We start from the raw sequence: 27459 nt of genomic DNA, 5'->3' as shown, positions 1-27459 counted from the left end.
CGTGTCGATGATTTATTTTGGGTTCAAGTCACGTCCGTTTTTCTATGAATCGATCCTCCAGCCCGTTCCCACGACTACAGCAGCTACTTTACCGGTTGTACTATACATCATTGCATTTGTATTATACTTGTATTCATACATCAATTATAGACTTGTATTGTAATCGGGGTCGAACTCAGTACGAAGCTTGCCAACAAACACAGACCAGCAACTAGCGCGCAATTTTTGATCAAATCTGTCTCTCAGCCAACAAAAGAAGGTATGCAAGCCCAAATACAGTCAAAAAATTTGCATGAAACGAGAGTGCTCAAATAGAGATAATGAGCGTTCCGTCGGTATGAGAGAAAAAAAAAAAAAAGAAAAAAAAAACCCCCCCCCATGTTGGACCTTTGGCCGTAGTTGCAGCATCGGATGGATGGATGCAGATGGCCGCGCCGGCGGATGCACGCACGGTCATGACGCGACTTTGGACGGCCCTGACTACCTACCTGCCTTGGGTAGGTAGGTAGATTTTAGGTTTGTACAGGTAACTAACTCGAGTGATATAATAATCCTTATGTAGCTTCCCCAAATATCGTTTCGGAGCCAACGAACAGCCAGCCTGTCTACCTGCATGCCCATGACGCTGCTACAGTCGACCTCTCGTCAAATCTCCATCCGGGCACTACGCAACACGTGCCAGGCCTCATCAAGGTCTCCACTTACGGGCTGGAGCTTTCCAACTCGACGAGCGACTGCCGGCAATCCGCTGTCGTTGGGCTCCCGCCTGGCCAATCAGAAAATGGGATTTAAGGTGGCGCCATCGGTGCCGGGAAACGATGCTACTGCCCCTCCATTTAACTCAAGGTTCGAAAAAGCCCCTCCTCTCGTCGGAGTAGCTAATAGCAGCTACCTACTACCTACCCTACCCTACCCTACCTCAGTGCAGTAGTGGCGATTGAATTGAATTATAGGTGTCCTGCTAGCTGTTGCTTGTTCACTAATTCTTCAACAAACCCACCAAAAAAAATAAAAACAGCTTGCTCCAGAACAAGCAGTCTGCAGCAGTCAAGATTCCGTCTCTCCGCACAGCACAGATTGCCCGGCACCTATCCTCGTCTGCATCATCGACGAGCTCTGCAAACATGGCGTCTCAGTTCACCGTCCGCAAGGTTGCGGCCCCCAACACCCTCGAGCACCGCGTCTATATCGAGAAGGATGGCGTCCCTGTCTCGCCCTTCCATGACATCCCCCTCTATGCCAACGCAGAGCAGACAATCCTGAACATGGTTGTTGAGATCCCCCGCTGGACCAATGCCAAACTCGAGGTGCGTGCTCGAAGACCTTGAGACGTAGGGTCTGCTTTTAAAGCCTCGACGAACCACTCACTTATGCGCAAACAAATTATCAATTCAACGTCACAGATCTCCAAGGACGAGCTCCTCAACCCCATCAAGCAGGACATCAAGAAGGGCAAGCTCCGCTACGTCCGCAACTGCTTTCCCCACAAGGGATACCTCTGGAACTACGGTGCCTTCCCCCAGGTAAGCCAACGCAACATGTTGACTCGTCTTGTTGGGTCAGCTACACTTTGCAGCTCAACGATCCTAGGAAGGACTCCTTACTGACCCACGATAGACCTGGGAGGACCCAAATGCTATTCACCCTGAGACCAAGGCTAAGGGTGACAACGACCCTCTCGACGTTTGCGAGATTGGCGAGCTTGTCGGCTACACTGGTCAGGTGAAGCAGGTCAAGGTTCTTGGCGTCATGGCTCTTCTTGACGAGGAGGAGACCGACTGGAAGGTCATTGTTATTGACGTGAACGACCCGCTGGCGTCCAAGCTCAACGATGTTGAGGATGTCGAGCGTCACCTGCCCGGCCTTCTCCGTGCCACCAATGAGTGGTTCCGTATCTACAAGATTCCCGATGGAAAGCCCGAGAACCAGTTCGCATTCACCGGCGAGTGCAAGAACAAGAAGTAAGACTGAAGCCTCTTTTTTCTGACTTTCTGTAAATCTCGAATGCTGACATTGCTCTTTTTCTCTCTCTCTGCAGGTACGCAATGGATGTGATCAGGGAATGTGCTGAGGCCTGGGAGAAGCTCATTACGGGCAAGACCCAGCCTGGTGATGTGTCCACCACCAACCTGTCGGTCTCGCAGTCGCCTAGCCGCGTTTCGGCTGAGCAGCTCCCTCCTCTGCCTCCCCACGAGGAGCTTGCCCCTGCCAAGATTGATGCCTCGATCGACAAGTGGTTCTTCATCAGCGGTGCCTCGGCCTAGGTCATATGAAAATCAAGAGACGAATTATCAGGATATGGCATGTTGATGATCGTCGCGATAGAAAATAAAATAAGCATCAATATTTTCTTCAATTGGGATAGTAGCCGTCGCATCCAGGTACGCTAAATGATTAGATCGGGTCCCTGCATTTCGTAGATCGTTCCCTGGGCATTCATATGCCACAGTATCCCCCACAAATAGAGCATAATTCGCTCAGTGTATTTTGACACTTGATGCTCATGTCTACATTGTCTTTTTACAAGGTGTTGTACAGATGGCGAGTGAGGGCGTAGGCAAGCAGTTGTAAAACCCACTGAGACCCTGGACTCGCGCGTGGTGGTTTTATTCAGAAGAAGTATCGGGTATCATGTTTTATAATATCGTAATCAGCTCGAGAGGGAGTCTGCCTTTTCGAGTTGTCGTACATGGCGGTTGACTTCTTCCAGAACTCCCTTGATGCCGAGCTTTTGGCAATCGAGATCCATTTCAGTGCCATCCTCTGGATAGCAATTGCTTGGTCAGTCGATACGTCCGGGGGGCCTTTTTCAAGGCGGAGGGAGGGCAACATACTAAACTTGACCTGGAGTTTGGGCGGCTGTGTCGAAGTCTTTGGCAGCAGGCTGGTTTTGATGTTCATGCCAGAGGCGCGTGCATTCGGTGGCAGGTAGGCCAGGAAAAGGCGCGCCGCCCTTGCGCTGGTGGCGAAGGGGTTGAACTGCGTTGTGACCTCTGTGACGAAGCGATTCATTTTTTTTTTTTTTTTTCAAGATGTTTTGTTTCCTCTTTTATTCTTTTTTTGTATGGGATGGGTTGGAGGGATTGGCAATGAGACGATCAATCAAGACTTTAGCACTGCATGTGTCGTTGGAAATCTCAAAAGACCGCCCAGAGTGGATACCATCATGATCCTAGTTAAGCGATCCGTACCTGTGAGTGGGGCACTCTAGGTGGTAATGGTGCAGCTTGATTTGACATACTAGGCGCGCCGGACCCACCGTCTGAAGTAGGGGAAGAAGGTTTGAGCCACATTGATCAAACGAAGGACAAACTTACTCTGTCAGTAGCTCCCGACGTCACTGACAGGGCCATAAATATCTTGTATTTTGGGAGGATCCGAAAGAGAACAACGTCTCTGACAAAAGCAAAAGAATAAAAATCATACTTTATTCCAGCCCCGTAACCTCTTTACCAACAATAGGTTACCAAATACCCCAAACAGTCGGAGAAAACCAACAAAGCGACACCATAGAAGGCGGGGTGGTGGCGGTATAACAAAAAGGACTATGTCGCTGCGGACGCTCCAGGAACGCCTCGTGCAGCTGCAGGAGACGACTTCGCAGATACGCACCCTGATCGATCGACTGGGCAGCCTAAAACTACAGCCAGGCTCCGTGCCGCTCAGGGACGAGTCCGACAGCCATTACGATGACGGCAACGTGGTCACTGAGCTGGGTGTCGAGATCACCCAGGGCCTCCGCGAGACCGAGGAGGAATTGGACCTCCTCCGCGAGGAGGTAGCAGACCTCAAGCCCGGGCGCGACGGTAGCGAGGCCCAGAAGGACAGGAACCGCCTGCGCGAGTCGGCCGACAGGCTGGATGCCGAACTCAAGCGGTACGTGACCTCTCCAGTCTTGCCAGAAGGTCATCATGGTCGCGATTCGGGTTGAATGCTGACGTTTCTTGCTACACCTCAACACAGCTGCCGGATATCTTTTCGCAAAGCGCAGCTGTCAGCCCGTCAAGGTTTAGCCGCAGCCCAGCGAGCCGAGCGTGCCATGCTCGTCGCATCATATGCCGCCCCGCCGCCTCCAAGCCGCTCCGGAGCATCGTCTCCAGCCCTGCACCAACAGGAAGGGCAGCAACAGCCGCTGCCACCGCCACGACGACGACACCACCAACAAAGACCAACCGCCGGCAACGACCCACAGGACCAAGTCGTCGGCGCCGCGCACAACGTAACCTCGTCCCTACGCCGGACCCACGACCTGATGGCTGCGGAGCTGGCGCGGTCCGCATACGCGGCGCAGGCGTTAGCGGAGAGCACGGCGGCCATGCGAGAGCTCGACCAGCGGTACTCTGGGCTCGACGGCATGCTCGCGGCGTCGAGGGACCTGCTGGGCACGCTGCTCAGGTCGCAAAAGTCGGACACGTGGTACCTGCAGACGGCGCTCTACATGCTCCTGGCGACGGCCGCCTGGCTCATCTTCCGGAGGCTGCTCTACGGACCGATGTGGTGGTTCGTATGGCTCCCGCTCAGGATGCTAGGCATAGGCGTCGGCGGTGGCGCGTCCCTCGTCAGCAGGGGCTTGGGCGGCTCCGGAGCGAGCATGGAGGTCGCGGGCACGGCTGGGAGTGCGACCGTGGTTGACATGGGGAACGCGGAAAGTGTGCCGACCGCTCGCGTGGGAGGGGCCGGGGAGGCTGGTCAGAAGAAGGAGGGTTCAGACCCGGAGTCGGAATCTGAAAAGGTTGGCAAGATTGTTGACGAGGCCAAGGCTGACGCCGATAGGACGGCCGTCGAGAGTAACAAAGGTCAAGACGTCCACCACGAGTCTGCACCAGAGGGAAACCCCAAAAAGCGGATGTGGCAGGAGCCAGAGGAGGCGGCAAAACATGCGGCCTCTTCTGTTGGCGATGAGGATAATTCGGACGAGAGGGTAAAGGACGAGTTATAGTTTTAGATACAAACGAGTGGGAAATGGTAACGAATATCAATACAACTTGGCATACATACATACATGCACACAGGGAAGCGAACGAGTAAAAGGTGATAAAAGAGCAAATGACAAGGAATCACCAATACTTTATGTGATATCTAACTCCCTCTCCCTCTCTGTGATCTAGATAGCTTTATATGCCAGCTGAATTGGCCCTGTAAATGCAATGAATATTTTCCAATTCCAACCCCCTGTTTTTTGTTTCTGTATGTCCCGGGGTAATTTTCAAAATCCAAAACCAAAAACACAGTCCGCCCGCAGAACCCACGCTTCCAAATGCATTCTTCAAAAATAAAAGGAGAAAACCAACGCCGATAAAACGTTGATCAAACGATAAGAAAAAGAAAAAAAAAGAAGCCTCCAAGGTTCCATCAATAAGAAACCCGAGGTTTGTTTTTTTTTTTTGTGATTTTTTGAGTGTTTTTCTTGTCTTGTAACGGCATCGCGGAAGACTGGGCAAAAGAGTGTGTAACGAGTGTTTGGGATTCCCGTGCCAAACACTCGAGCTATCAAAATCAATATTTTTCTCTGGTTGTTTAGTTCTTGTTGAGCATCGACGACGCAACAGCCATACCGGCAAACAGCATCATGAAGCGTGGTAGCATGGGCTTTTCACCAGTTCCGTCCAGTGCTTCGGCTTCTTTGCCCTGCTTCTGCTCTCGCCCACGTTCCAGCTCGGCAAAAGCAGCCGATTTGGCTCGGCCCCTGTGCGACTTGTGCGGCCGCTTCGGGGTGGTCCGGATGATGGTGGCGGTGGCGATGCTCTTGGTGCGTTTCCGAATGTATGGACGGCGAGGCGACCTGGTCGTCGGCGTCACGGGGCTCTCTGGAGGAGGCGGCGTGCTGGCACCCTCGGGGAAGAACTTTTGCGCGACGAGGCCCGGGGCGGTCTGCGGCCGCGAGCTCGACCCGCTGCCCCGGAATCTTTCACTGTCAAGCCAGTGTTGGCCGCCAGAGAAGGCGCTCTTGAGAGCCCCAAAGGGTCCCGACCGCCTGCTCCCCGCCTCGTGGAGGCCCAAGACGCCCGCAGTAGGGATGGATTTGCGGCGTACCGGGCTCGGCGGGCGCGCCGTTGGCTGGTCGTCCGACATGATGGCGGATACGTCCACCTCGGACTTGATGGTATCGACAGAGTCCCGTTGGCTAGCGCTGATATAGTCCTCCCATGACGACACGCTGTTTCTGGTGATGAGGATAGGGCTCGGCCGCTCGATCGTGCGTCTGGACCGAGCTGGCTGTAGCTCAGGCAAGCTATCTCCAAGACTGGTCGATGGGCGGGAGTTCATCAGCACAGTCGGCGATTGGACGACCGACTTCTCGGCGAATGCACTGTCAAAGACGTTGTCCTCGGCCCCTTCTGCTGCTGCGGTAGGAGCGACAATAGTTCCGGCGCTTCGCGGAGGCTCCACATCTGGTACCTGTATCGATGCGGCGACCAAAGATGACGCCAGTTCTGCCACAGATTGTGTAGGGGTTCCCGAAGCTGACGGATGGAACTCTGTCAGTGCTTGGTCTTCGTCAAAGCCGAACGATGCGTCACTCTGTGAGAAACTGTCCGCATTTCTCAGAACGATAGTGTCCATCTCTGGCGTTTCATTTGCTGGCGCAAGTGCCAACTCCTGCGTCAAAGGTATCTCTGGGGTTGACCCAGTTGGCGTCTTCTCTTCATCTTCCGTCTCGCTAGATGCGTAGCTTAAATGACCATCTTCTCCAGCTGCGGAATCAAACGATAATGGTATCCTGGGACAGGCAACAGGAATCGATTTTGAGAATGGCGGTGTCATCAAGAAACTGTCGCGAGGCGATGGTCCTTCTCCATGGCTGAGCCCAGGCGTTGAAGGAATAGACTCATCATCACGGCTTAGGCTTGCACGCTTGCTAGCGTCCTCAGAAGTCTCTGCATCTGCACAATCGGCCTTTTCCTCAAGGGCGCGGCCGCCATACTTGGCTTCGGACTGGGAACCTAGCTGCGTGACAGAGGCCTCAGCAGCGTCGACGCAATCAAGCTCAACCATATCTCCCGCCACCGAGTCTTGAGCATCGCTCATTAGCGAGGACTCCTGCGTGAAGACGTAATCTTCGGCACCTGATAACTCCGTCCCTCCACACTCGGATCGATCAGACTCTTCTGACAATATCTCAGGCACCGTGCCTGCATGCTCTGATTCGGTGCCGTCAGAGCCCGAAAATGCATGGCCCCTGAACAGGTCTGGGTCGATGACGTGCACCGGTTGCACGTTGACCTTTTTGAGAACGGCAGGAGATGACTCCGAGACTTGAGTGGAGAGAGTAGACTCGCTGTTTTGGCGGGAGCGACTCTGGATAAACTTTTCAGGAACCAGGGGGAAGATTCGGTAGGCTGGGCTATCCCCCGAGGCTGGTATGATGAAGGTCTTTTTCCTCCTGAGCGGTCTCGGCGATTGCTGTGACGGCGTCGCGGCCCGTGATTCCTCTGGACTCTTGGATAACGGGAACCTTCTTATCGAGCCCTGGGTGGATGCAGAGATTTCCGTGTAGTCCACCTGTGTGTCCTCTTCATCTTGGGTTTGTGGCGATACAGACGTGGTCGGTGTCGGAACCTCGTCCTCGTCCTCAGGAAGGCCTTCCAAAGAGCATGTATCTTTGAGCAGCATTTCCAGGTCTTGACGGATCCGTGCTTCCAAAGCTGGGACTAGATAGTCTTTCTCGGCCTGTATGTTCACAGGGCTACTTGTCTTGTTGGACGGCTTCTTGCTGGACCCTTCTTGCGCACCGATTTCTCTATCTAATATGAGATGGCCCCTTTTATATGCTGCAACGTGTACGGATGCGCTAGGGGCGCCGAGAACTTCTGTAATTCCAGTATGGAGACGGACGAGAACGGCCTCGACGGTCCGTTGCGAGTGCGATTTGGTGTGGTCGAGTGTGACCTTTGTCGGTCTGGATATCTTCCAGCCTTGTGCACCCGTCAATTCTAATATCCTCAATTCAAAGTCGTTTGTGCGAGAGACTTGCTCGTCGGCCAAGTCTCGGAGCTTGAGAAGCTGAGTTTGTACATCACGAAGAAAAGCATAGCAGTCCTCGCCATCCTGCTGTCTAAACATTGACAGCTTGGAGCGAATGCTGCGGTGCATGTGTTCGTACACTGGGCCAAGGTTGTTGCCAATCCTTAGGTCGATACTCAATGCGTTCTCTTCAAAGTGTTGGCAATCAACAGGGCCTTCCAACCACTCGCAGGACTCGTGTTCGAGCTCAAAAGAGCGCTTCTTGGCGCTGATGGCCGAGTTCACCGCCTCGAAAGAGTCCCATAACAACCTCTCGCTTTGGGCGAGGTTGAGCGGTGTATCTTGAGCACTCTTCAGCCGTAGACTCCTGGTCCATTCCCGCTGTGTACGTCGGTGACTAGTGAAGCTCCGGAACGAAAGCTCGATGCTGTAGCCGGGGATGAACTCAAAGGACTGTGTGGATTCGATAAACCTAGACTGTGGTACACATCCAAGCGTGAGGGCGTCGTAGGGGCTTAGTGACGATGATGATGCGGATAACCTTTTTGATAGCCTATCCGACGCTGGTTCTTGGGTCCACTTGAACTCTTTATCGTGCCGCCTTAGGAAAAGACCGACAACGTAGTGGCTGGACAGGATGATCTCGTTTGCCAGCTCATCGGTAACGGGTGCCAGCTGATACGACTTGAAGGTTTCCTCAGCCCAGACATCACCAGATCGGACGATGGTGTAGGTTATTTCATATCTCAGGGCGCTAGGTGCTTGGCCGAACCGACGGTGCAAAAGGGCTTCCGAATCTCTTCGGGTTATGAACTCCTTGCTGCAGTGCTCGACACGGCGGAGCAGGCCTTGACACAGTCGCTTCGAAGGGCGGAGGCTCGGTGAGCTAACATAAACTCTGGTGTAGGCCGGCTTATCGGCGATGGTGACTTGAACCTTTACCGCCAAAGGAGGGCGGCCGTGGAGCGCCTCCTCCACGATTGGAGACAGGGAGGCTGCCGGAGCCATGACGAATTGAGGCTCATGGGGAGCCGCGTCGGTGCTGGTATTTGTGGTTGTTTTGTTTTTGGAGAGAATGGTTCGATATATGGTCAGGTGTTTACGTGTAGGTGGTGCGGCCTGCACAGTGGAATCGACATGTCCTCTGCCGGTGCCGCTAATGTTGCTACGGTTGTAAGGCTGCTGGACAGCAGGAGTAGCGGCCGGGTTGGGTTCTCTTCCTTTCGGCCGTCGTCGCTTAAAAGCGTTCCAGCCCATCCTGAAGCAGAACAGTGGGGTCTGCCCCAGTCCTCGGCGGGTATTTTTCTTCTTTTTTTTTTTCTCGCTCCCTCAAATTCGGACTGTTTGACACGCGCGCGGTGGTCACTGCTCGTGTGCCTGACCGGGATCTTCACAGCCCAGCACAGGGGTGTGGACGCGTTGTCTCAGTGGTTGTGTTTCGCCGCCACTGGGCCCCCAGCCAGGGCAGGGTAAGTTCTACCCAGTTTACAGTAGCACTGGTAGGAGGTTGGATTGAAAGAGGGGGAAAAAAGAGTTTGTGTGCTTTGTCGGGTCAGGTTAGGTTCCGGAAGGGTTTGCAGACAGAATACCGGTAGGTAGATAATTAAGGTAAGGTAATGGTGTAATGAATCAGGTCAATGGATCGCCGATTGAGAAAAGTCTCATATGCTGAGGAATGCCATCTTGTTGTCTTTCCTTGTATCCTTCCAAGGAAAAACAAATCACAAGCAACGGCAAGTAAAAATAATGCCAAGCATATTCAATGATAGGAGACATGGGAATAATAGAGAGACAAAAATAAAAGAAGATGAGGGAAGAACCCATGACGGGACCTACCTACATATGTATACATTTGTTGTATGGAATGCACTCATCGGAAGCTGTCTTAGCCTCTTCTTCTTGTCTCTCCACCTACCTTCGACCGACCCGACAAATATTGGAACGCACCGGCCATTGGTCGTCTTGGACTCACCGTCTCCAACAAACGGCTGGTTGCCCATCGGGTGCGGTGCACATGCATCGAAGGGGAGACCTGTGCGAGAGAGAAAAAAAAAAACAAGCATGCGACAAAAAACTTGTTGTCAAGGTCCTTGTGGGAATCTGATTTGCTGGGGTCCCAGTTGTCGATGTGGTCCCGGGTGGGCGCAAATCACACCACAACACGCCTTCCCCCAAACCCGCAAATTACTTCGTCATGCCATGACAACCGATATAACAACCAACCAGGAGTGGCCGGGCATTTGTTGCCCGTACTTTTACGGCAAGGTCAAAATGGCAAATCCCCGGATTCCGCATCAAGCATGTATTTCGTACGTGTACGTTGGGCAAATAGCAAAAAAAAAAAAAAAAAAAAAAGGCCCAAGGGTTTTTTCCCCCCTCTCGTGCGAGTTTTTCTTCTCCAATGCCAATATTGGACCTTAACAAGACATGTCTCGAAAATTCGAGAATTCTAGAGTGTAAAAAGAACCAAGCCATCACAAGCCGTCCGTTCTATCGCATCACGGATAGGTCTCCGGGTCCCACAAAGAAGACCCTTAAAACAAAAGAAAAGACTTAGATCTAGAAAAGAAGTAAGACGTCAGTGGAGCTCAACCTCTCCGACGGCGCGGTGCCTTCAATAATAGTCAACTTTCAGCTAGAACTACCTAAGTAGACTAAATTTAGGGGTTCAACTAGCTCCTGATCTCCCACAGGCGGATCTTTCCCTTGTCGTTTCCAACGGCAATCAGATCGCTCTGCGTCCCAAACGCCACCGCCGTGATCCTGCCAAACGGTGTCTCTGATGTTGGCCAGTTGCGGTACAGCGTGCAGCTTGGAATGTGCGCCAGTCTGAGCGCATCCTTCTTGTGGATGCTTCCGAAAGCCAGCAGCTGGGCGTCAGGAGAAAACGTGACGACGGATATAGCCGTTGTCAACGACTCAAACGCCCGAGTTGGCTCTGGGGTCTCCTTGACCGTCACTTCACCTTCCTGGCCGACTCCAGGTCTCACAACCAGGTCGTCTCTGTCGTAAACCTGCAGAATACCAACGTTGGAGCCGACGGCCACCCAGCGGTCCTCGCCCAACTCGCTTGGTCCATCCCGGCCACCAAGAGCAAGCACCGTACCACCTGTAGAACCCGAATCCCTCCAGACGCCGACGAACCTCTTTGCCTCGAGGTCCCACTCTCCGACTTGCCCGTCCCTCCCCAATATAGTCACACCCTCGCCTGTCCTCCACCAGCAAAAGTCTGCAATGCCATGTCGTCCATCCATCCGCGCTTGAGCAATCCATTGCATGGTTCCGACACGCATAATATTGAGCAGGCCACCCCCCTTCTTATCTGTTCCTACTATGGCCATGTAGCGCCCACATGGGCTCAACTTGAAGCGCTCCACCGACTTTTGTTCTAGGCGATGACCATGTATCCTGCTGACCTTGGTGACCTGCCCTGTCGATATGTTCCAAGAATGAAAGAAACGCCGTCTACCTGCAAAAACAATTTGCTCGCCCGAAGGGGAAAGAAACTCGGCTTTCCTGATTGGTGTGTTTTGCACCTGTACCGAGGTTAGGAGTGGGTTCGGAGTAGGATGCGCAGCTGGCGATATGTGATGAAGGTGAAGCATTGAGGATGTGCTGGATGACAAGAGAACGGGATGTTGCGGGTGGAAAGAGAGCGACTCGACGGGCCCCTTGTGGACGTCTGGTATATCGCGCGTCTTTTGGATGTTAATAGTCTCAGGTCGCAATTTCCTCCTCTTCCGTGATCCGCCGTCCGTAAGAGCGCTGACGTCTCGTAGAAACTCCTCCAGAGGCATGGCGGTGCCGAAATCTTCATCATCCGAGCCGCTATCGCTGTCTGAACCCGAGGATGCTGACGACCTACGTCGTCGCTTCGGCTCCCTTCCTGTTGCATCCTTCACCCATGAGGGCTGCGGGTTCAACCGAAGATACTGCTGGCGCAGCCTCCTGGAGTACTCGGCGCCACTGACAATATCCTCCCCTTCCGTCAGCCTCAGCTTCCGCAGCCTGCTGGCGCCAGCAAGCGAAATGGACAGTTTCTCATCGTCGCTGTCCTCCCACGCCGGCGCATCATCTCCGGCTGTCGGATCACTTGACTTATTGCCCGAAGAAACGGGCGCGAGCTGTTTGCCTCCAGCGACAGGCTCCTTCTCAGTAGCAAAGAAGAACAGGGCCGAGTCGTCCATGGCCTCATTCCCGGTGGCTTTTAAGGACTGGTTCTCCACCAATCGCAAGTCCTTGGAGCCCGTCTGAGCGGGAAGAAAGTCGTCATCTTCAAACAGATGTGATCTGAAAGTTGTAGTGTCGCCGAGAACAAGCCGCTCGAGCTCCTCCTCGTCCGAGTCTTTGTCGCGAACCTGAAAGTTCACCTCTGACCCGCCATTGTCGTCATCGAAGCTGGCGAACTCGTCGTTTGAGAAGTCATCATCGTCGGAGGATTCGACATTGTTGCGATTTTTGGGACCCATCTCGTCTGTCTATTAGGCACAATGGCTCGCCGCTGTCACTTTGCGAAAGGGCCAGAACGGTGACTGCCTGGGTATGGGCCAATGCGGTCTGTGGTTGTGCTCGGGCGATACTTTTTTTTTCTCGATTGCGTTATCGATAAAAACAATAAGTTAACTTGCAGGTGGGGCACCCCGCCGTTTGGTTAGCCGTCTGGTTATAGGCGGACAAGGCGGGATTCAGGGGTTGGTGCAGAACGAGTTGGATGCAGGGTAGGTATCTAGGTACCTAATCAAGTCAAGTTGCCCAAGGTAGGTAGGGGTAAAAGGCAGATAGATATTTAAGTACTTTAGAACAAAAAAAAAAAAAAAAAAAAAAAAAGCGAAAAGATTGGGAATATATGCACAAATAAACTACAACTGTGCTATCTGTGCCATTTCAGGCTCCAACTTGCCAATCTCGTCGCTCACCGACTGGTGACTTTTCAACGTCAAGACGGCAGCCTTCTGGGCGACATCAATGAGATTTTCAACCTTTGCTCCCCGAGCCAATCCCGCAATTAGTGTTCCGCAGAAAGTATCACCGACTCCATTGACCGAAACCACGTCCCTCACGTCCTCGGCGGCCGGGAACAGGCGCATATACACGGCGCCGACGTGAGGGTGGTCTCCCGTAGCCCTGACCAGGATGTAAGAATCTGCCTCGATCGATCGAACTCTGTGATCATCGGGTGAAAGCAGCATAGACAAAAGCACGCCCTTTTCGCCGAGCTTAGTCAGGAGGCAGGGGATATAGGGAAGGAGGTGAATTATCTATAAGAAAGTCAACATGGTCAGCCATATCATAAGTTCAGGAATGCGTGGTTGTGGTTGACACGCGCTTCCTTCTTACCTGTTGCGGTACTCCAGCGTCGGTAAGAGCAGCAGATGTAAGACGGACGAAGCGATCGCGTGCTCCCCTCATCCCCAGGGCATCGATCATGCTGAACCAGCTGAGGTCGTCAAAGTATCCATGCTCCTTGGCCGCGTTGTACATGGCTGCCAGTTCGTGGATGTTGGGTGTGGCTAGATCCACTAGAGGAGACGGATGTAGGAGCCCGCCGTGGCTGCTTCTCGCTGCTGAACTTAATCGAGGGAACAGCCGGGCAGACTTCGCCACGGACACCGGCTCAAAGGCGATTTTGGCCCCGTGCTGGCGTCCAGACCGTATCCACCCCTCATGGATATCCGCCTCACTCCAGTTACCATCCACAACCAGCCACGAGGGGCGTGAAGCAGCAACAGCTGAATCCCAGTACTTTTGGAATGAATGGCTAGTGAGTATGCCCATGTCGGCCATGGCGAGAACAAGGTTTTTGTCCGCGCCGTTAACTGCCACATATTGTGCCGTACGTGCCGAGTGATATTCCTGTCCCAGTTGCCGGATGCATGACGTGTCCATCCCAGAGGATTCAAGTTTCGAAAGAACGGTTGCGCCGGCGCTGCCAAGCCTCGTTTAGTATACGGAAGGCGGCCATATGATAATATTGGAATGCACTCACAAGTCGTCACCAACCAAGCTACACAACCGTACTTTCACATTGCGATCCACTCGGTGAGCAGCCAGAGCAACGTTATGCCCGACGCCGCCAACGGTCTGTGTGACAATCGAAGGGTTGGATGTCTGCATTGCAGGCGAGATCTGGGATGCTGAACCAGGAACAAAATCACAGCTCAGATCGAGGGCGATTGATCCAGCCACTAACACGTCAACTTTGGAATGCGTCTAAAGACATCAGCTATATGTCCCGACTTGCAGATAGACCCCGAGACACCTTAAGATGGCGGCCCCGGGGCTTTGCAACTAACCTCTACCTTTTCGACCGGGTTTTGAACGACTTTTGTATCTACTTGGGTTTTTACAGTGTTGCTTGTGGGAAAGCTGCCAGGAGAGTGGGATTAGAGAAAGAAACCAGCAGACATTTACACCGGGATGTGTATTGGTTTGCTAGCTATAGCTCACATTTTAGTCGTTGAAGAACCCTCTGAGAGCTTGGACAGCTCGACAGAAATTTTAGTGGCCCTTTCGACGTTTGATTGAATCAAGGCCACATTTGCAGGCACACTTCGACCGGCCGTTAGTTTCCGGATCTGGCCGAGTATGAAGGGAGTGTTTTGGGATCCCGTGAAGCCTTGCTCTGCAGCGTCCGAGACTGCCTGTTTTATCACGGCGTCCATCTCCTCGCGCGGAATTTGATGCTGCTCGGGGATGGGGTTTGCAAACACAATTCCGGACTCTATGCCCAGTTTCTCCTGCGCAAGGATAATGGCGGCCGCTTCTGCCTCCGAGTTGACGACAGACGGACTCTTGATGCCGCTTTCCCGGGCCCAGAAAGCTGGAAAGTCAACCTTCCCGGTGCGGCCATCGGCAAAGGTGGAGACGAGTACACCTTGGGTTTCCAGGTACTCGAGAGTTGTGGGAATGTCAAGGAAGCCCTTGCTGCCACTGCAAATCACTGCCACTCGCGTTCTACCTAGCTCGGTCAGGTCGGCCGAGATGTCCATCGTCGACTCCCAGCCGCGATGGACTCCACCGAGGCCACCTGTACCAAAGACCTTGATACCTGCCAGCCTTGCGAGAAGCATTGTCCCGGCGATGGTAGTTCCTCCGTGGATCGGTCGGCCAGTCATGCCCTGCGAGAATTGACCTGCCATGTTAATAAAGATTCATAGCAGACGCGTTTCTGGCGGCTTACGAGCCTATATGCGACAAGGCAGGGCACCTACCAACCCGGCCAGGTATGCAAGATCTCGTCGGGAGACTTTGTTGGCGCCCTCTGATATCATACGTTCGACCTCGAAATCTGTCAGGCCGACTGTAGGAACGCCAGCCAAGACTCCAATGACGGCAGGAGTGCCTCCGTTTTGGCGGACGATATCCTCTAGTCCGAGCTCGCTACGTGCAACAGCTCCATGTGTGTATATAGTAGACTCTAAGGCCACCACGGGCCGGTTCGATTCCAATGCATCCCGAACCTCGTCGGAGATCTTGAGGATCCCACCCAGACCGCTGCTGTGGGCATGAATTTTGCTGCTCAACAGTCTTGCCTGGAACGGACGGCGACCACAGAGCTGGGGCTTGCTGTAGCGTCTGGCTGCAGCCGCCAGTAGTGTTCGTGATGTAGCCCTCATGTCTCCGCAAGGTGATACCAAGGTCAATTGGCGGACCTGGATATATTTGGTCCTTGGGCTAATTGGGCAAGTATATCTATCACTGATGATGAGCAGCAGCGCGACCAATTTGCGATCATCAACTGAGCCCGTTGTTAACCAACGTGACTCGAATGATTTGATTTGCACATTGGGATTGGACCCATGCTTTAGCGATGGCCTGCCGCCCCACATCAACTTTTAGGGTGGTGGAGACCAACATGGTTATTGCTGTTTTGCGCTAAAGCAGGTACCGTTACGGCGTACAGTAGTCTCAGGGCTCACTCACCCCTGAAGTCCGGAGCTCGACAAATCAAGCCGTGGTTTAATTTTTAGCACATAACTTCTTTTCATCCATGAGCATCCCGCCGGTCACGACAGAAGATCATTGGCGAAAATCCTATTGGGAAAGGCCTTGATGCCTTTCGCGCTTCGTTCAATTCGATTTGCAAAGGCGCGCGCATATCATGCACTCCTGACGCGCTCGAGCAACTGGGCCAAGACGATAAGGAAGGCACCACAACTTCGTCTTGACATAACCCTCTAACCATGGTGCAGACCTCCAGAATCTCACTGTTGAACTTCTTTTGGCATTGCAAAGCCTTCGCGCCCTTAGTGGGAGTAGATAAAGTAAGACACAGGCCACGCACGGCTGCTTTTGCTGAATGGGTTCTAGTTATTCCGTCCCCAAGTCGTTAAGGAGATCTGGGAACAAAACATATAAAAACCCATGGCCTCCAGGATCCTTCGGATACACAATATATCGAATGTGACTTGGCTATGCGAGCGGTGTTTAGAACCAACAGAGTCCACATTTTCACGATGGACAAATTGCTGGGCGAGCATTTACAGGAGAAGGGCCTTGAAATTGATGAGCATTAGAGTATCTCTGTCTAGGTGCTACTGATGGCGGGTGGATAGTTGCTTTCCATCGGTAGCCTTGCTTGATATTACCTCGTTGCCTCCAACTGAGATGCTCGTTACTTTGTTATGGGATATTGCTTCATCTAGCTAAGCATAAGGTCGATGGGATTATCCCGACTGCTCCCTGGCCCCCTATCATACCCACTAGAAGCCATCGCATTCACGTGTTCACCGTCTCTAGTTAAGTCTATCAAAACCATTGGAACCGAGCCGGAGCGGAGTGCCGGCTGACGTGTCGTTAGATCTTGTACCCAGGCGTCACAATCCCACTCGACCCAGTAATCGATCACACCGTCCCAGGTCTTGGCCGGTTCTATGAGGTTCACAAACACCACTTTTCCAGTCCGTTTTTTTTTTTTTTTATGTGGACCCACAGGTACAAACAAAAGCCACGAATTAAGCCACTGCTCAATTGGTGGAGCTTCGGGCTTCAGGGATGAGCCCTAAGACTACTATTTACGTACATATACCGTCGCATTGGAACTAACAGCGACTGGGGTTTGGCAGAGTTGCCCTAGGTAAGGTAGGTACAGGTAGGTCGGTAGGATAGGTATTTATTCGGTCGCCGTGCGCTCTGTACAAACAAACTTGCTTTCCCTGAATCTTGACCTTGTTCAAATTCAAAGTAATTACTTCGTAATATTTCGACCTACCTGGAATTATAAACAAAGCAGACGAATATTTTCTTGGTGGAAATGACCCTTGCCGAGAATTCGGTTGGTCATTATGGGTGCAAGAGATTTCAGGGGTTTTGGCCGTCTGAAACCTCAACCTGCGACGTCACCAAGGACGACAAAAAAAGATAGAGATATAAGGGCAACAGCATGTTAGCCAAGATGCTGACATGCACCCCACGCCGTCTTTTCCCGCCAATGTGGATGACGGAAGCCTTTTTATGCTCCTTTCAAGGTTGGGAATAAAAAAGGATTCCTTTGACGGAAAGGCGGCCCACCAGATCACCTTGGCTGTATGAGGTACAGAGTACACAAGCAAGGTACAGTATTTTGACGATTGTCGTTCGTCGAACATTCTGGGGATGGATGCCATCCCCTACACTTGCGAATCTGTCACGACATGCATCTTAGCACGCTTTATCCCTGCTGCATTTATAAGTACTGAATCTATATTATATACCTACCTATACCCTCCCTCGCTTGGGACGGCATGAATTTTACAACGTTAATGATCTACCTCATCACAACGTCGCATTTATCGACCAAAAAAACTTGTAAATAGCAAGTGAGCCCTTTCCTGGAGAGAGTTTATGCTTAAGTGCGGCAAGCTCATATTTCCCTCTTTACCCACGACCAACAGCTAAGTTGGATATCGACGTTTGTTATCGGTTGTCCCTTGGGGGAAACAAGAAAATCCTAAGGATTAGTATACTCTTCTTTTTCTTCGTCTTTATTTTATTTTTATTTATTTTTTTGCTGGCCAAAGACACAATATGCTACATACGCCTTTACTTTCTTGCTTAACCATCCCAGCCTTGCTCGCTTGCCAGGCGTGGGCGCAGCAGAACTTTACAATAGCGGGAGGCCAGGTTTATACTCCTGGAATAGTAATATGGAATGCGCCTCAACCAGGGACGCCGCTCGGTGGAGGTACGCACGCAAAAGATGCCCTTCTCATTTTGTTCATGAACCCCAAGTTTATTTTCCAGCTCAAACGCTAACTAGTAGAGCGGTCAACAGAGACTCTGCATGTGTCTCTGGACGTGACGGCCAATGGCAAACTCAACCTGCCTCCGTACGACCCTGATAGTCCGACGCAGATCCACAACATTACCATGTTCCTCTACAGCAGGGATACGGGCCTGAACCTGACGGTCAACAACGGCAGCGCCGACATATCTGGCAGCGAGCGCCTCATCATGTCGCAGGAGCCCGGGAGCACCGTCAAGCACATCAACTGGCCCTGGCCCGAGTGCCTGGTTGGCGACGGCCAGCCGCGCGGTGCCGACGACCGCCGAGGCGCCTACAACATCTCGATCCGGCAAAGCTTCCGCCTCAACGGCCAGGAGCACTACACCATCTTCGATGTGCCCATCTCCGTCACGAACCGCATAGACGGCGGCCTCAGGCCGTCGTGCGAGAGCCTCAACAACCCGCTCCTCAGCGAGAGTGAGGTCGATCCGAGCACTGTAAACGACGTTGGGGTCCTTTTTGCGCCCGGGGACGCCACGCAGATTCAGTATATCCCCAACAAGGACAAGGACCTACCCGAAAATGGACTTGGGCCTTCTCGAGGGTCTGATGCTCAGGGGCTGGGGGGCGGAAACGTTATTGGTTGGGCTGGAGGGGCTTTATGGACTGCTTTGGTGGGGATTGTTCTGAACCTTATTTTCTAAAAGAGGCGGGCGTCCTCTTTTTAATGTTAGCTTTTTGCATACGATAACCCTTTTCACTCCGTCGACATAATCATGCAAATGCAACCTAGACGGACGGACTATAATAAAGACACAGCTAAATCCCTGGAGTATCGGCCATTTCTCGTCTTGTTCTCAAATAGTGGACCAGGCTTTATTTGCTTATGCTTTTTTTTTTTTTTTTTTTTTTTTGTCATTGAATCCCAATTACCGCCTAAAATATAACAAATTAACAAAACCCCCCCAAAAGACCAGAGAGAAAACTGACATGCTGTTTTTACCTCGAAAAAAATACCTACTCCAACCTTGCTCCAACCATTGCACATGTCAAAAAGCGCCTACTCCACCAGAACCGTGCTTTCCTCCCCATCTGAGGGTCTCGACTTGGCGTCGTAAAAAGTGTCGAGGTCCTTGACAACCTGGCGTCCCTGGAAGTTTGTCATCAGGACCGAGGTCCGCTCGCGGAGCCTGTTCTGGTACCACGTGGGGAGCCCACGCAGGCCGCCGAGCGTGTGACCCATGGCCGGGGCGATGACCTCTCCGCTCTCGCCCGTCAGGACTTGGCGGACGATGGCCTCGGCGACGGTCTCTGGCTCCAACGGGGGGAGCATGAAGGGCTGGGTGGTGGCATTGTAGCCGGTGAAGAGGGCCGTCTTGGTGAAGCCCGGGTAGACGATGACGGTGCGGACGCGGGGCGCCTTGTACCTGACCTTGAGCTCGGTGGACAGGGCCTCGTGCAGGGCCATGACGGCGGCCTTGGAGCCGGCGTAGTCGGCCATCTCGGGCGACGTAATCCACGCCGCGTAGGAGCTGACGTTGACCACCATGCCGTGGTTCTTCTTGACCATGTCGGGCAGGAACTCCTTGACGGTCCAGAAGGGGGCCAGGGCGTTGACGTCAAAGGTGAAGCGGATGTCGCGCTCCGTAGCGTTGAGGATGCTCTTGCCGCGAGCCACGCCTGCATTGTTGATCAGTACGGTCGGGTTGCCGATTCGGGCCCGGATCTCCTCGGCAACGGCGGCCAGCTTGGCAGGCGAGGTAAGGTCGACCTGGAAATAGTGTACAGATGACGCTGATTCGGAGTTTGATTTTGCTATGTTTTAGCGCATGGACTATAGGGTCGCGACTGGCAATATGGTATCTCGACAGGGGGGACTCCAGCGGGAGGGACTGTCATTAAAAAAAGGGTATATAAAAAAAAAAAAAAAAAAAAAAAAAAAAAACTCACTTGCGCTAAAGCTGAGAGGCTGGATATCCAAAACCACCACCTTGATGCCACGCTCGGCCAGGAACTGCACGATGTGGGCACCGATGCCCGCAGAGCCGCCGGTCACAACCACAATCTCCTTGGACCAGACATACTTGTCACTGACCCAGTTGTTGCTGGACTTTCGAGAAAAGTAGTTGTTGATGGAACGGAAAAGGCCAAGGTACAGCAGCAGCTTGACGCGCCAAAAAGCCTTGCTGTAGATGGCAGCTATCAACTTGCCCTTCTGAGTGTACTTTCCAGCAAGCACCAAAGGGAGCGTGAGCCATGGGTTCAGAGCCGTCTTGCCAATGAGTTTGAGAATGGGGTCAATATATAAGCCCTCCCGGGGCAGGATCCCGTTATGCATAGGCATGGTAGGTGACACAGGATATATGACCACAGATGATGGCTTTTCTTGCTCCAAGAATTGTATAATCGAACTAGGATCAGGGCAATAAAACGACGATAATGGGAAGAAATAGGTAGATGAAGGGTGGAGTTGATGATTAAAGGCAAATAAAGAATTGTACCAGATCAAATGTAACCTGGAATCTAGAACTAGAACTAGATTTGATTCTCTTCAATCAAGCTCAGTTGATCCCTACAACAGCTACATAAGGCAGCTCAGGCACGGAGACGGAATGAATGTTCAATCTCCCCCATATAGAGTCTCCCAGGATTCGTCCCAGCTTCTCCGCACTCTCTCCGCATTTCGACTGGCGCTTGGCATCAGGTACCGAGGTTCAGGTGCACCTCGGTCGCGCCAATGCGAATTCTGATGCAAATCCTATTAGAATAGCAAAGTAGGAGGGTATTGATTCAATTCCGTTGTTGTAGTGCCATAAATAGTGATTTGTTTTGTCAGACGAGGGGACCATAGCCGACACTTGCCTTACAGTAAGTTATATGAAGGTACTTACCTCTTACCTTACCTTAACTACCTTAGGTAGGTAACGTAGATTTTAGTAGAAAGGAAGAAGGGATCAACTTGGAATTGGTACAAACGGCGTTGAGAAGGCGCCTTTGGATCGGATCTGAACCGAACTTGGACCAAACTATTATTGTGCTGTGCCCCATGTGGCGTAATGTGGCGTAATTAGTGTGGCATCAACAAATTGGGTTTCCCTGCATTGAGTATGTACCGAGTAACTTGAATTTCTGCCACTTCAGCATTATTGTTTTTATTCGAAATTCGCCAGAAACACGACCAGAATAACCATCTAGTGGCAGCCTGTCGACTTGTGGAGTTTCCAAGGTGTCAAAAAAAAAAAAAAAAACCATCTCGGCGGGCGGTTCTGTGTGTCCCGGGAGCTCGGAAGACAACAATCTGAAACCTGCTCTCCTTAAAGGTAGGTAGACATTTCATTCAGTAAATGGTGGAGATTCCGGGTCATGAGCGATACCTTGATTGCTGGCGAAACTATTTCTATGCTAGTCTAGTCTTAGTGGAGATCGTGTAGTGAAGATCGACGTGATACGGTACAACTATACATCCCTTAATTACCTACTAACTTACTTGACTTGAGTGGTTGTTTCTATCCATTTGAAACGAGAGAAAATCAGGAACCCCCCACGGTCTCTTTCATAAAAGCCAAGAGAGAGATGGCACTTGACATAGATGCAATGCAGCATGCATCCATCAAATTTGCTCTTTGCATCCCGTGATAAAAAACTTCTGCCTGTCTATATGTTTAGTTAGACGCTGTGATGTATTACTGCAAATCCCACCGGGAGGGTAACAACAACCTAATAAAGGTACAGTACTTACTAAGGTAGGTAGGTAGGTATCTATCGGTTATGTGGATTACCGTACGTAGTGCCCTTGGGTGAAAGGCGGGGTTCCCCAGTTAGCCTACCTATTGTAGGTTGGTAAGTGGTTCGAGCAATCGGCATGGCACAAAGTGGGCTGACCTGAGAGGTGAAAGCTTTGACCAGACTCTAGACTTCAGGGGTCGATCCAACCCGAGAGTGCAGCCAATCAGCCTTTCCCAGAGTGGGCTGATATCGGCTGATATGTCGCATCGCATTGAGAATCGTTCGATTTCAAGCTTGTTTGCAAGGAGGCGACTGGGTCGGGTCAACTCTTTGGACATGACGCCCAGCGTGTCTTGGGTCAAGAGAAGTCATGATTTTTTTTTTTTCTCTTTTTTCTTGGGGAGGCCGCGACCGCTAACTGGGAGATTTAAGCTTACAAATATTATATCCATGGGAAATAATACCGAATCGATTTTCTTCATTGTGCCCGCTGTACTTACTGTTTTTCTTTGGTTCTGGTCGATTTTTCCTGGTTGTCTCCATCCATTGCATGTTTGCGTCAAAGACGACCGGTCTTGACTTGTTTATTGCATCCTGTCCCCGACTCAATATATCACATCTAAACTACCTAGGTAGACTAAGTACCTACTTTACCCCATACTGATTGATATTGGTACTGCACTGCATAACCCACCAGCATACGAGAAGGGCATGCTTGCCGAACATCCGGGCACTATATAATCAAATCCGAAGCCGCAGGCTGTCTACCGGTAGAGGCCTGTTTCCGGTCCCCTTCATCTCTCCGGCACCATAATTTACAGCACGCCCGTTTTCTTACCTGTTGGCCGTTGAACGCCGATTCCGCGATCTCGGCCAGAAGTGGAGGGAGCGGCCCAAGCCGAGTCCACGCTACGACCATCGTCCCATCTCTTTTCCTGCCCAAACGAGCCGACACGAAAGCAGCCGCCCGCACAGATCGACGAGACAGCGGGAGGGGCTGAACCCGAAGAGAGACGCAGTCCAGAATGGCGCCCTCCGTTCTCGAAAACTCGACCGACGACCGCGTTAGCCTTAGCCAGGATGGCTACGAATGCTCCGACCGTCTCACATTGCTCCGTAGCAACCCTGAAGCACCGACAGTATGCCAGGTGTGCGTAGTCGGAGCTGGCCCAGCGGGCCTGATGATGGCCGCGAACCTTGCTCGGATGGGCGTCAAGGTGCAGGTCATTGATGACAGGGCGGACCAGACACCAGTTGGAAGGTGAGGCCTTACACACGACAAGACAAAAAAAAAAGAAACACAAAAAAAGGAAAGAAAAAAAAGAAAAATAGGTTTCCATCTCGGAGCTGACTATCTTGGTTGTTGAATGTTCGTAGAGCCGATGGTCTCCAACCGAAAACGCTCGAGACCTTTCGACAGATGAGACTGGCAGACCCTCTACTCCAGAGGGGTGTCAAGGTCTACGACATTGCCTTCTGGCGCGGAACTCCCGACGAGCCTTTACACAGGCTTGGCCGAGAGGTCCACTATCCGCCCATCATCGACGTTCTCGATCCGTACATCTTGCTTGTGCATCAGGGCATGGTCGAGAGCCTGTTCATAGAGGACATGAAGAAGCGCGGGGTTGAGGTCCGCAGGAATACGGCCTTTGAGTCCTACAGCGCTTGCGACAACAGCTTCGGCCCTTTGCAGATCAACTGTCGAGCAAACGTGACGCAGGATAGGAAAACCATACTTGCATCGTATCTTGTTGGCTGTTGGTGCCCCTCCTGTCCCTTCTGTACTCTCACAGCCCACCCCCTGAATTATGCACTACTGACACACATTGCTTTTTTAGGCGATGGCGCACATTCCAAAGTTCGAAAGAGCATACCAGAAGCAAGGCCTGTTGGTCTGTCTCAGCCCGCAGTGTGGGGTGTACTTGATGGAGAGTTGGAAACCGACTTCCCAGACATATGGTCAAAAACGCTTGTCTACTCGCAGGAGCATGGCTCCATCCTCATTATTCCGCGGGAGCGCAACATGACCCGCTTTTATATCGAGCTCAAGAGCTCACCAAAGTCTGACCGGCGCGAACTCGGCCAGGAGTTCGTGATGCAGCGTGCCAGAGAGATAATGGCACCTTTCGAGGTTGGCTGGAAATACATTGAGTGGTTTGGACGATACCAAATCGGCCAGCGGGTGGCCAGCCGATTCGCCGATTGCCACAACAGGGCTTTCCTGGCCGGTGACGCCAGCCATACACACTCCCCTAAGGCAGCACAAGGGATGAACACGTCAATGCACGACTCTTGGAACCTGGCCTGGAAGCTCAACCTTGCTGTCAGGGGTCTTGCCAAGCCTTGCCTGCTGGAGACCTATGAGAACGAGAGGCGGAAGATCGCACTGGATCTTGTAAATTTTGATTACGAACATGCGAATCGCATCGCAGGCGGCGACGCCGTGGCTCTTGCTGAGAACTTCAACACCAACGTTCGTTTCATCTCGGGTGTCGGCGCAGAGTACAGCGAGAACCCGCTGAACATGCCCGAAGACCAGGCTTGGGTGGGAGGTGAGGCCAAGCCGGGCTGCCTGCTGCCTCCCGCCAAGGTGACGCGATACATTGACCTGAATCCCGTCGATGTGCAACTCGACATTCCCATGTTGGGTCAGTTCCGCATTTACCTGCTCATGTGGGATGTTCACCAGTCCAGGCCGTTCCTGGACATGTTTTGCAATGCCATAGCTAGCAGGGACTCACTGGTGAGCCAATTGTCGGCCGCCGCGAGCGCATCATACGCCCTGCAGCCCCGGTTACCATCCCCCGAGGATATTTACTGGAGGCCAGAGAGATATACGGCCGTCAGCCACCTCTTCACATTTAGCATTATCAGTAAGTCGAGAGAGAGAGAGAGAGTCTCGTGTAGAAAGAATCCGAACCATTTCCGAACCAGTTCCAATTCCAGAACCCAAAGCTTACCAACTAAACTTCCCCTTATTCTAGCAACAATGCCCAGGAGCGACATTGAAATAACAGATCTTCCCCCACTGCTCCAGGACAGCAGGTGGACTTTCTACCTGGACAACATTCCAGACCAGGATACACGAGGCAGCCTGTGCACCAACAAATGGCTCGGCAGCCTCGGCCCGGGCGAGGTAGCCATAGTCAACGTAAGGCCAGACGGCTACGTCGGCTCCGTCGACCGCTGGGACTCGAGCATGGACGATTCGGGAGAGGAGGCTGCCAAGTGGCTGGACATGTACTATGACAGATTCTTGCAGGTGCCCCAGGTAGACAAGAAGATGAAGGGCTGAAGCATTATGTATTTTAATTGGGAACGCATTCATGAAGTATACGGGATGAGGAGTTTTTTTTTTTTTTTTTTGGGAAACATGATGCTCTTTTTCTTTTAACACAATTTTGAGCCACATGATTGTTGGTGATATGTACCCAATTGCTCATGTCTACTACCTCGGCTTCTAACAAGAATTCCAGAGATACCACGCTTTGTAGTCTTCCGTATGTAGCAGGATTCCCAAAACAAGGAGATCTCAAAAGTCGACACGCTCGATATGGCTCGTATGGTGACTGAATCTCGGCAGATAGCATTCCCATGATGGGAATACAAAATCAATCACAGCCTCAAGCAGAGCAAATTCAACAAGAACAAGGTTATCTGACCATCATATTCGAAGACATGTATTTATATTGCCATGAAATGAAGAATAGACCAATGAAACCCTCTTCAGCTATGCGTGGGCATGGCAACGTCTGCCTTCTTGGAAATGGCATCGGCCGACTGCCACAAAGCAGTCACCGTCTTGAGTTGGGTGTAAAAGTTGATACCGGGCTTGCCGTAAAAGGTGCTTGCGCCACCGCCGGCCACACTCCTCTTGTTGCCGGTGAAGGAGAACATGGGCAGGGGCACGGGGATGGGAACGTTGATGCCGACCTGACCGGCCTCGATGTTGCGGCGGAACTTCTCGGCCGTGGCACCGGAGCGCGTAAAGATGGCAACACCGTTGCCGTACTCGTTGCTGTTGATCAGCTCGACGGCATCGTCCAGGGTCTCGACGTTCAGGCAGACGAGGACGGGTCCAAAGATCTCCTGCTTGTAGCACTCCATGTCCTTGGTCACATCTGTGATGATGGTAGGCCCAACCCAGTTGCCGTTGGGGTACTTTGCCGGCGCGTAGCCTCTGCCGTCGAGCAGGATCTTGGCACCCTCCTTCTCGGCACTGCCGATCAGGGATTCGATCCGCTCCTTGCTCTGTGGGCTGATGACGGGACCTAGATCGGCGCCCTCTTCGAAACCACCATTGACACTCAGTCCCTTGGCCAGCTCCGCAAGCTCCGGCAGCCACTCCTTAGTCTCACCAACCATGACCAGCGTGCTGAGCGCCATGCAGCGCTGGCCAGCAGCTCCAAAGGCAGCTCCAACTATGGCGTTCAGGAACTGGTTCTTATTGCAGTCGGGGAGCACAGCAGCGTGGTTCTTGGCGCCCAGGTTGGCTTGTACACGCTTGCCGTTGGCGCTGCCACGGCTGAAGATGTACTCGCCGGCCTTGTTGCCACCGACAAAGGAAATTGCCTTGATTGCCGGGTCGTCAAGAATGAAGTTCACTGTGTTGTGTGCGCCATGGACGATGTTGACAACACCATCAGGGAAGCCGGCCTTCTGGCATAGCTCCGCCAGGATCATGGCCGCGCCAGGGTCACGCTCCGATGGCTTGAGGATCAGAGTGTTTCCAGTGATGGTGGCAATAGGAATGCACCATAATGGGATCATGGCAGGGAAGTCTTTGATTGACCAAAAGCATACAAGGTCAGCATATTTGACTAGTAGAAGCAAATGTTGGAGCGGCCTACTTACTAAACGGGCAGATGGCAGCAACAACTCCCAAGGGCTCACGGTACGTCCTTGTCTCCATATCCTTTGCGACCTCTAGAACCTCGCCCTTGAGCAACTCAGGGGCAGCACAGGCTGCCTCAGCAACCTGCAGACCACGAAGGACATCACCCTTGGCATCGGCGAACGTCTTGCCCTGCTCGAGCGTGATGCTGGCGGCCAGCCTGTCCCAGTTCTCGCGGATGAGCGCAACAAACTTGAACATGATCTGCTGGCGCGCAAGAACGCTGGTGGCACGCCATGCAGGGAACGCCTTTTCGGCCGAGGCGACGGCAGCCTTGAGCTCGGCGTCCGTCATCTGAGGCACGCGTGTCACCAGGTTGTTGGTGGCCGGGTCGTGCAGGTCGATAAAGGATGTGGCCTCCGAGGCGACAAACTTGTTGTCGATGAAGTAAGGGGTATCGACGGGCTCACTGATCTTTTCGTGCGTCGTCGGGTAGTTCGTCGGGGTGCTCGCCATGGCTGCCGACGCAATGGGCCGCAGCTGCTGGGCGGTGGCATGCAGCCGGCGGGCGGCGCTGCCTGACTGAGAAGAAGCCATTGATAATCTCGAGTCGATCCTGTTTGCGGCGAGGAATTGTCCTGCTGATGTTCGAGACGTACGGCTGGCGTTCGCAGTTATGCTCCTGGAGAGTGCTCGACGCATTGCGAATACGACGAGATTTCTGGGGGGG

At 52.5% G+C, this 27459-nt stretch overlaps 10 protein-coding genes across 10 annotated transcripts; 5 read left to right on the top strand and 5 right to left on the bottom strand.

Annotated features, from left to right (window-relative positions):
• Positions 1-35: 35 nt before the first annotated feature.
• On the top strand, positions 36-3119 carry PgNI_03898 (uncharacterized protein). Its single transcript, XM_031123950.1, has 7 exons — positions 36-259; positions 563-846; positions 1019-1307; positions 1404-1523; positions 1618-1961; positions 2039-2781; positions 2848-3119. The coding sequence occupies exons 2-6, from the start codon at positions 614-616 to the stop codon at positions 2262-2264; spliced, it is 1212 nt and encodes a 403-aa protein (XP_030983336.1). The 5' UTR covers positions 36-259; positions 563-613; the 3' UTR covers positions 2265-2781; positions 2848-3119.
• PgNI_03899 (uncharacterized protein) lies at positions 2651-3012 on the bottom strand (the record flags this gene model as incomplete). The annotated part of the gene is made up of 2 exons (XM_031123951.1): positions 2651-2763; positions 2835-3012. 2 exons carry the CDS (start codon positions 3010-3012, stop codon positions 2651-2653), a joined length of 291 nt encoding a protein of 96 aa, XP_030983335.1.
• A 225-nt stretch (positions 3120-3344) lies between the features above and the next one.
• PgNI_03897 (uncharacterized protein) lies at positions 3345-5013 on the top strand. Its single transcript, XM_031123949.1, has 2 exons — positions 3345-3876; positions 3964-5013. Exons 1-2 carry the CDS (start codon positions 3548-3550, stop codon positions 4937-4939), a joined length of 1305 nt encoding a protein of 434 aa, XP_030983338.1. The 5' UTR covers positions 3345-3547; the 3' UTR covers positions 4940-5013.
• Positions 5014-5517: 504 nt separating this feature from the next.
• Positions 5518-9222, bottom strand: PgNI_03896 (uncharacterized protein; the record flags this gene model as incomplete). Its single annotated transcript, XM_031123948.1, has 1 exon — positions 5518-9222. The coding sequence occupies one exon, from the start codon at positions 9220-9222 to the stop codon at positions 5518-5520; it is 3705 nt and encodes a 1234-aa protein (XP_030983339.1).
• Positions 9223-10637: 1415 nt separating this feature from the next.
• On the bottom strand, positions 10638-15794 carry PgNI_03894 (uncharacterized protein; the record flags this gene model as incomplete). The annotated part of the gene is made up of 8 exons (XM_031123947.1): positions 10638-12443; positions 12474-12522; positions 12829-13223; positions 13303-13891; positions 13952-14175; positions 14259-14331; positions 14413-15083; positions 15177-15794. 8 exons carry the CDS (start codon positions 15792-15794, stop codon positions 10638-10640), a joined length of 4425 nt encoding a protein of 1474 aa, XP_030983337.1.
• Positions 15795-16329: 535 nt separating this feature from the next.
• On the top strand, positions 16330-16506 carry PgNI_03893 (uncharacterized protein; the record flags this gene model as incomplete). The annotated part of the gene is made up of 1 exon (XM_031123946.1): positions 16330-16506. The coding sequence occupies one exon, from the start codon at positions 16330-16332 to the stop codon at positions 16504-16506; it is 177 nt and encodes a 58-aa protein (XP_030983342.1).
• Positions 16507-17970: 1464 nt separating this feature from the next.
• On the top strand, positions 17971-18873 carry PgNI_03892 (uncharacterized protein; the record flags this gene model as incomplete). Its single annotated transcript, XM_031123945.1, has 2 exons — positions 17971-18127; positions 18203-18873. 2 exons carry the CDS (start codon positions 17971-17973, stop codon positions 18871-18873), a joined length of 828 nt encoding a protein of 275 aa, XP_030983343.1.
• A 176-nt stretch (positions 18874-19049) lies between these two features.
• PgNI_03891 (uncharacterized protein) lies at positions 19050-20757 on the bottom strand. Its single transcript, XM_031123944.1, has 2 exons — positions 20120-20757; positions 19050-19963 (listed from the first exon to the last, which is right to left on the bottom strand). Exons 1-2 carry the CDS (start codon positions 20511-20513, stop codon positions 19230-19232), a joined length of 1128 nt encoding a protein of 375 aa, XP_030983340.1. The 5' UTR covers positions 20514-20757; the 3' UTR covers positions 19050-19229.
• Positions 20758-22207: 1450 nt separating this feature from the next.
• PgNI_03890 (uncharacterized protein) lies at positions 22208-25277 on the top strand. The gene is made up of 4 exons (XM_031123943.1): positions 22208-23156; positions 23273-23652; positions 23734-24768; positions 24880-25277. Exons 1-4 carry the CDS (start codon positions 22921-22923, stop codon positions 25188-25190), a joined length of 1962 nt encoding a protein of 653 aa, XP_030983341.1. The 5' UTR covers positions 22208-22920; the 3' UTR covers positions 25191-25277.
• Positions 25244-27453, bottom strand: PgNI_03889 (uncharacterized protein). Its single transcript, XM_031123942.1, has 2 exons — positions 26750-27453; positions 25244-26676 (listed from the first exon to the last, which is right to left on the bottom strand). The coding sequence occupies exons 1-2, from the start codon at positions 27429-27431 to the stop codon at positions 25622-25624; spliced, it is 1737 nt and encodes a 578-aa protein (XP_030984482.1). The 5' UTR covers positions 27432-27453; the 3' UTR covers positions 25244-25621.
• Between the last annotated feature and the right edge of the window lie 6 nt (positions 27454-27459).

The sequence above is a fragment of the Pyricularia grisea genome (assembly GCF_004355905.1).
Source record: "Pyricularia grisea strain NI907 chromosome Unknown Pyricularia_grisea_NI907_Scaffold_2, whole genome shotgun sequence".
NCBI lineage: Eukaryota > Fungi > Ascomycota > Sordariomycetes > Magnaporthales > Pyriculariaceae > Pyricularia > Pyricularia grisea.
The sequence above is the reverse complement of the archived record's forward strand: the minus strand, read 5'-3'. Positions and strand labels throughout refer to the sequence as shown.

Bases quoted from the DNA above. Each gene is read 5' to 3' on its own strand.
- PgNI_03898 (XM_031123950.1), top strand. From the start codon at position 614: ATGCCCATGACGCTGCTACAGTCGACCTCTCGTCAAATCTCCATCCGG. The intron at 1,524-1,617 runs GTAAGCCAACGC...GACCCACGATAG, and splicing joins ACTACGGTGCCTTCCCCCAG to ACCTGGGAGGACCCAAATGC. The intron at 1,962-2,038 runs GTAAGACTGAAG...CTCTCTCTGCAG, and splicing joins GGCGAGTGCAAGAACAAGAA to GTACGCAATGGATGTGATCA.
- PgNI_03897 (XM_031123949.1), top strand. From the start codon at position 3,548: ATGTCGCTGCGGACGCTCCAGGAACGCCTCGTGCAGCTGCAGGAGACG. The intron at 3,877-3,963 runs GTACGTGACCTC...ACCTCAACACAG, and splicing joins CTGGATGCCGAACTCAAGCG to CTGCCGGATATCTTTTCGCA.
- PgNI_03890 (XM_031123943.1), top strand. From the start codon at position 22,921: ATGGCGCCCTCCGTTCTCGAAAACTCGACCGACGACCGCGTTAGCCTT. The intron at 23,157-23,272 runs GTGAGGCCTTAC...GAATGTTCGTAG, and splicing joins GACCAGACACCAGTTGGAAG to AGCCGATGGTCTCCAACCGA. The intron at 23,653-23,733 runs GTTGGTGCCCCT...TTGCTTTTTTAG, and splicing joins TGCATCGTATCTTGTTGGCT to GCGATGGCGCACATTCCAAA.
- PgNI_03889 (XM_031123942.1), bottom strand. From the start codon at position 27,431: ATGCGTCGAGCACTCTCCAGGAGCATAACTGCGAACGCCAGCCGTACG. The intron at 26,677-26,749 runs GTAAGTAGGCCG...GGTCAATCAAAG, and splicing joins TGCTGCCATCTGCCCGTTTA to ACTTCCCTGCCATGATCCCA.
- PgNI_03891 (XM_031123944.1), bottom strand. From the start codon at position 20,513: ATGCCTATGCATAACGGGATCCTGCCCCGGGAGGGCTTATATATTGAC. The intron at 19,964-20,119 runs GTGAGTTTTTTT...ACTCCGAATCAG, and splicing joins GCCTCTCAGCTTTAGCGCAA to CGTCATCTGTACACTATTTC.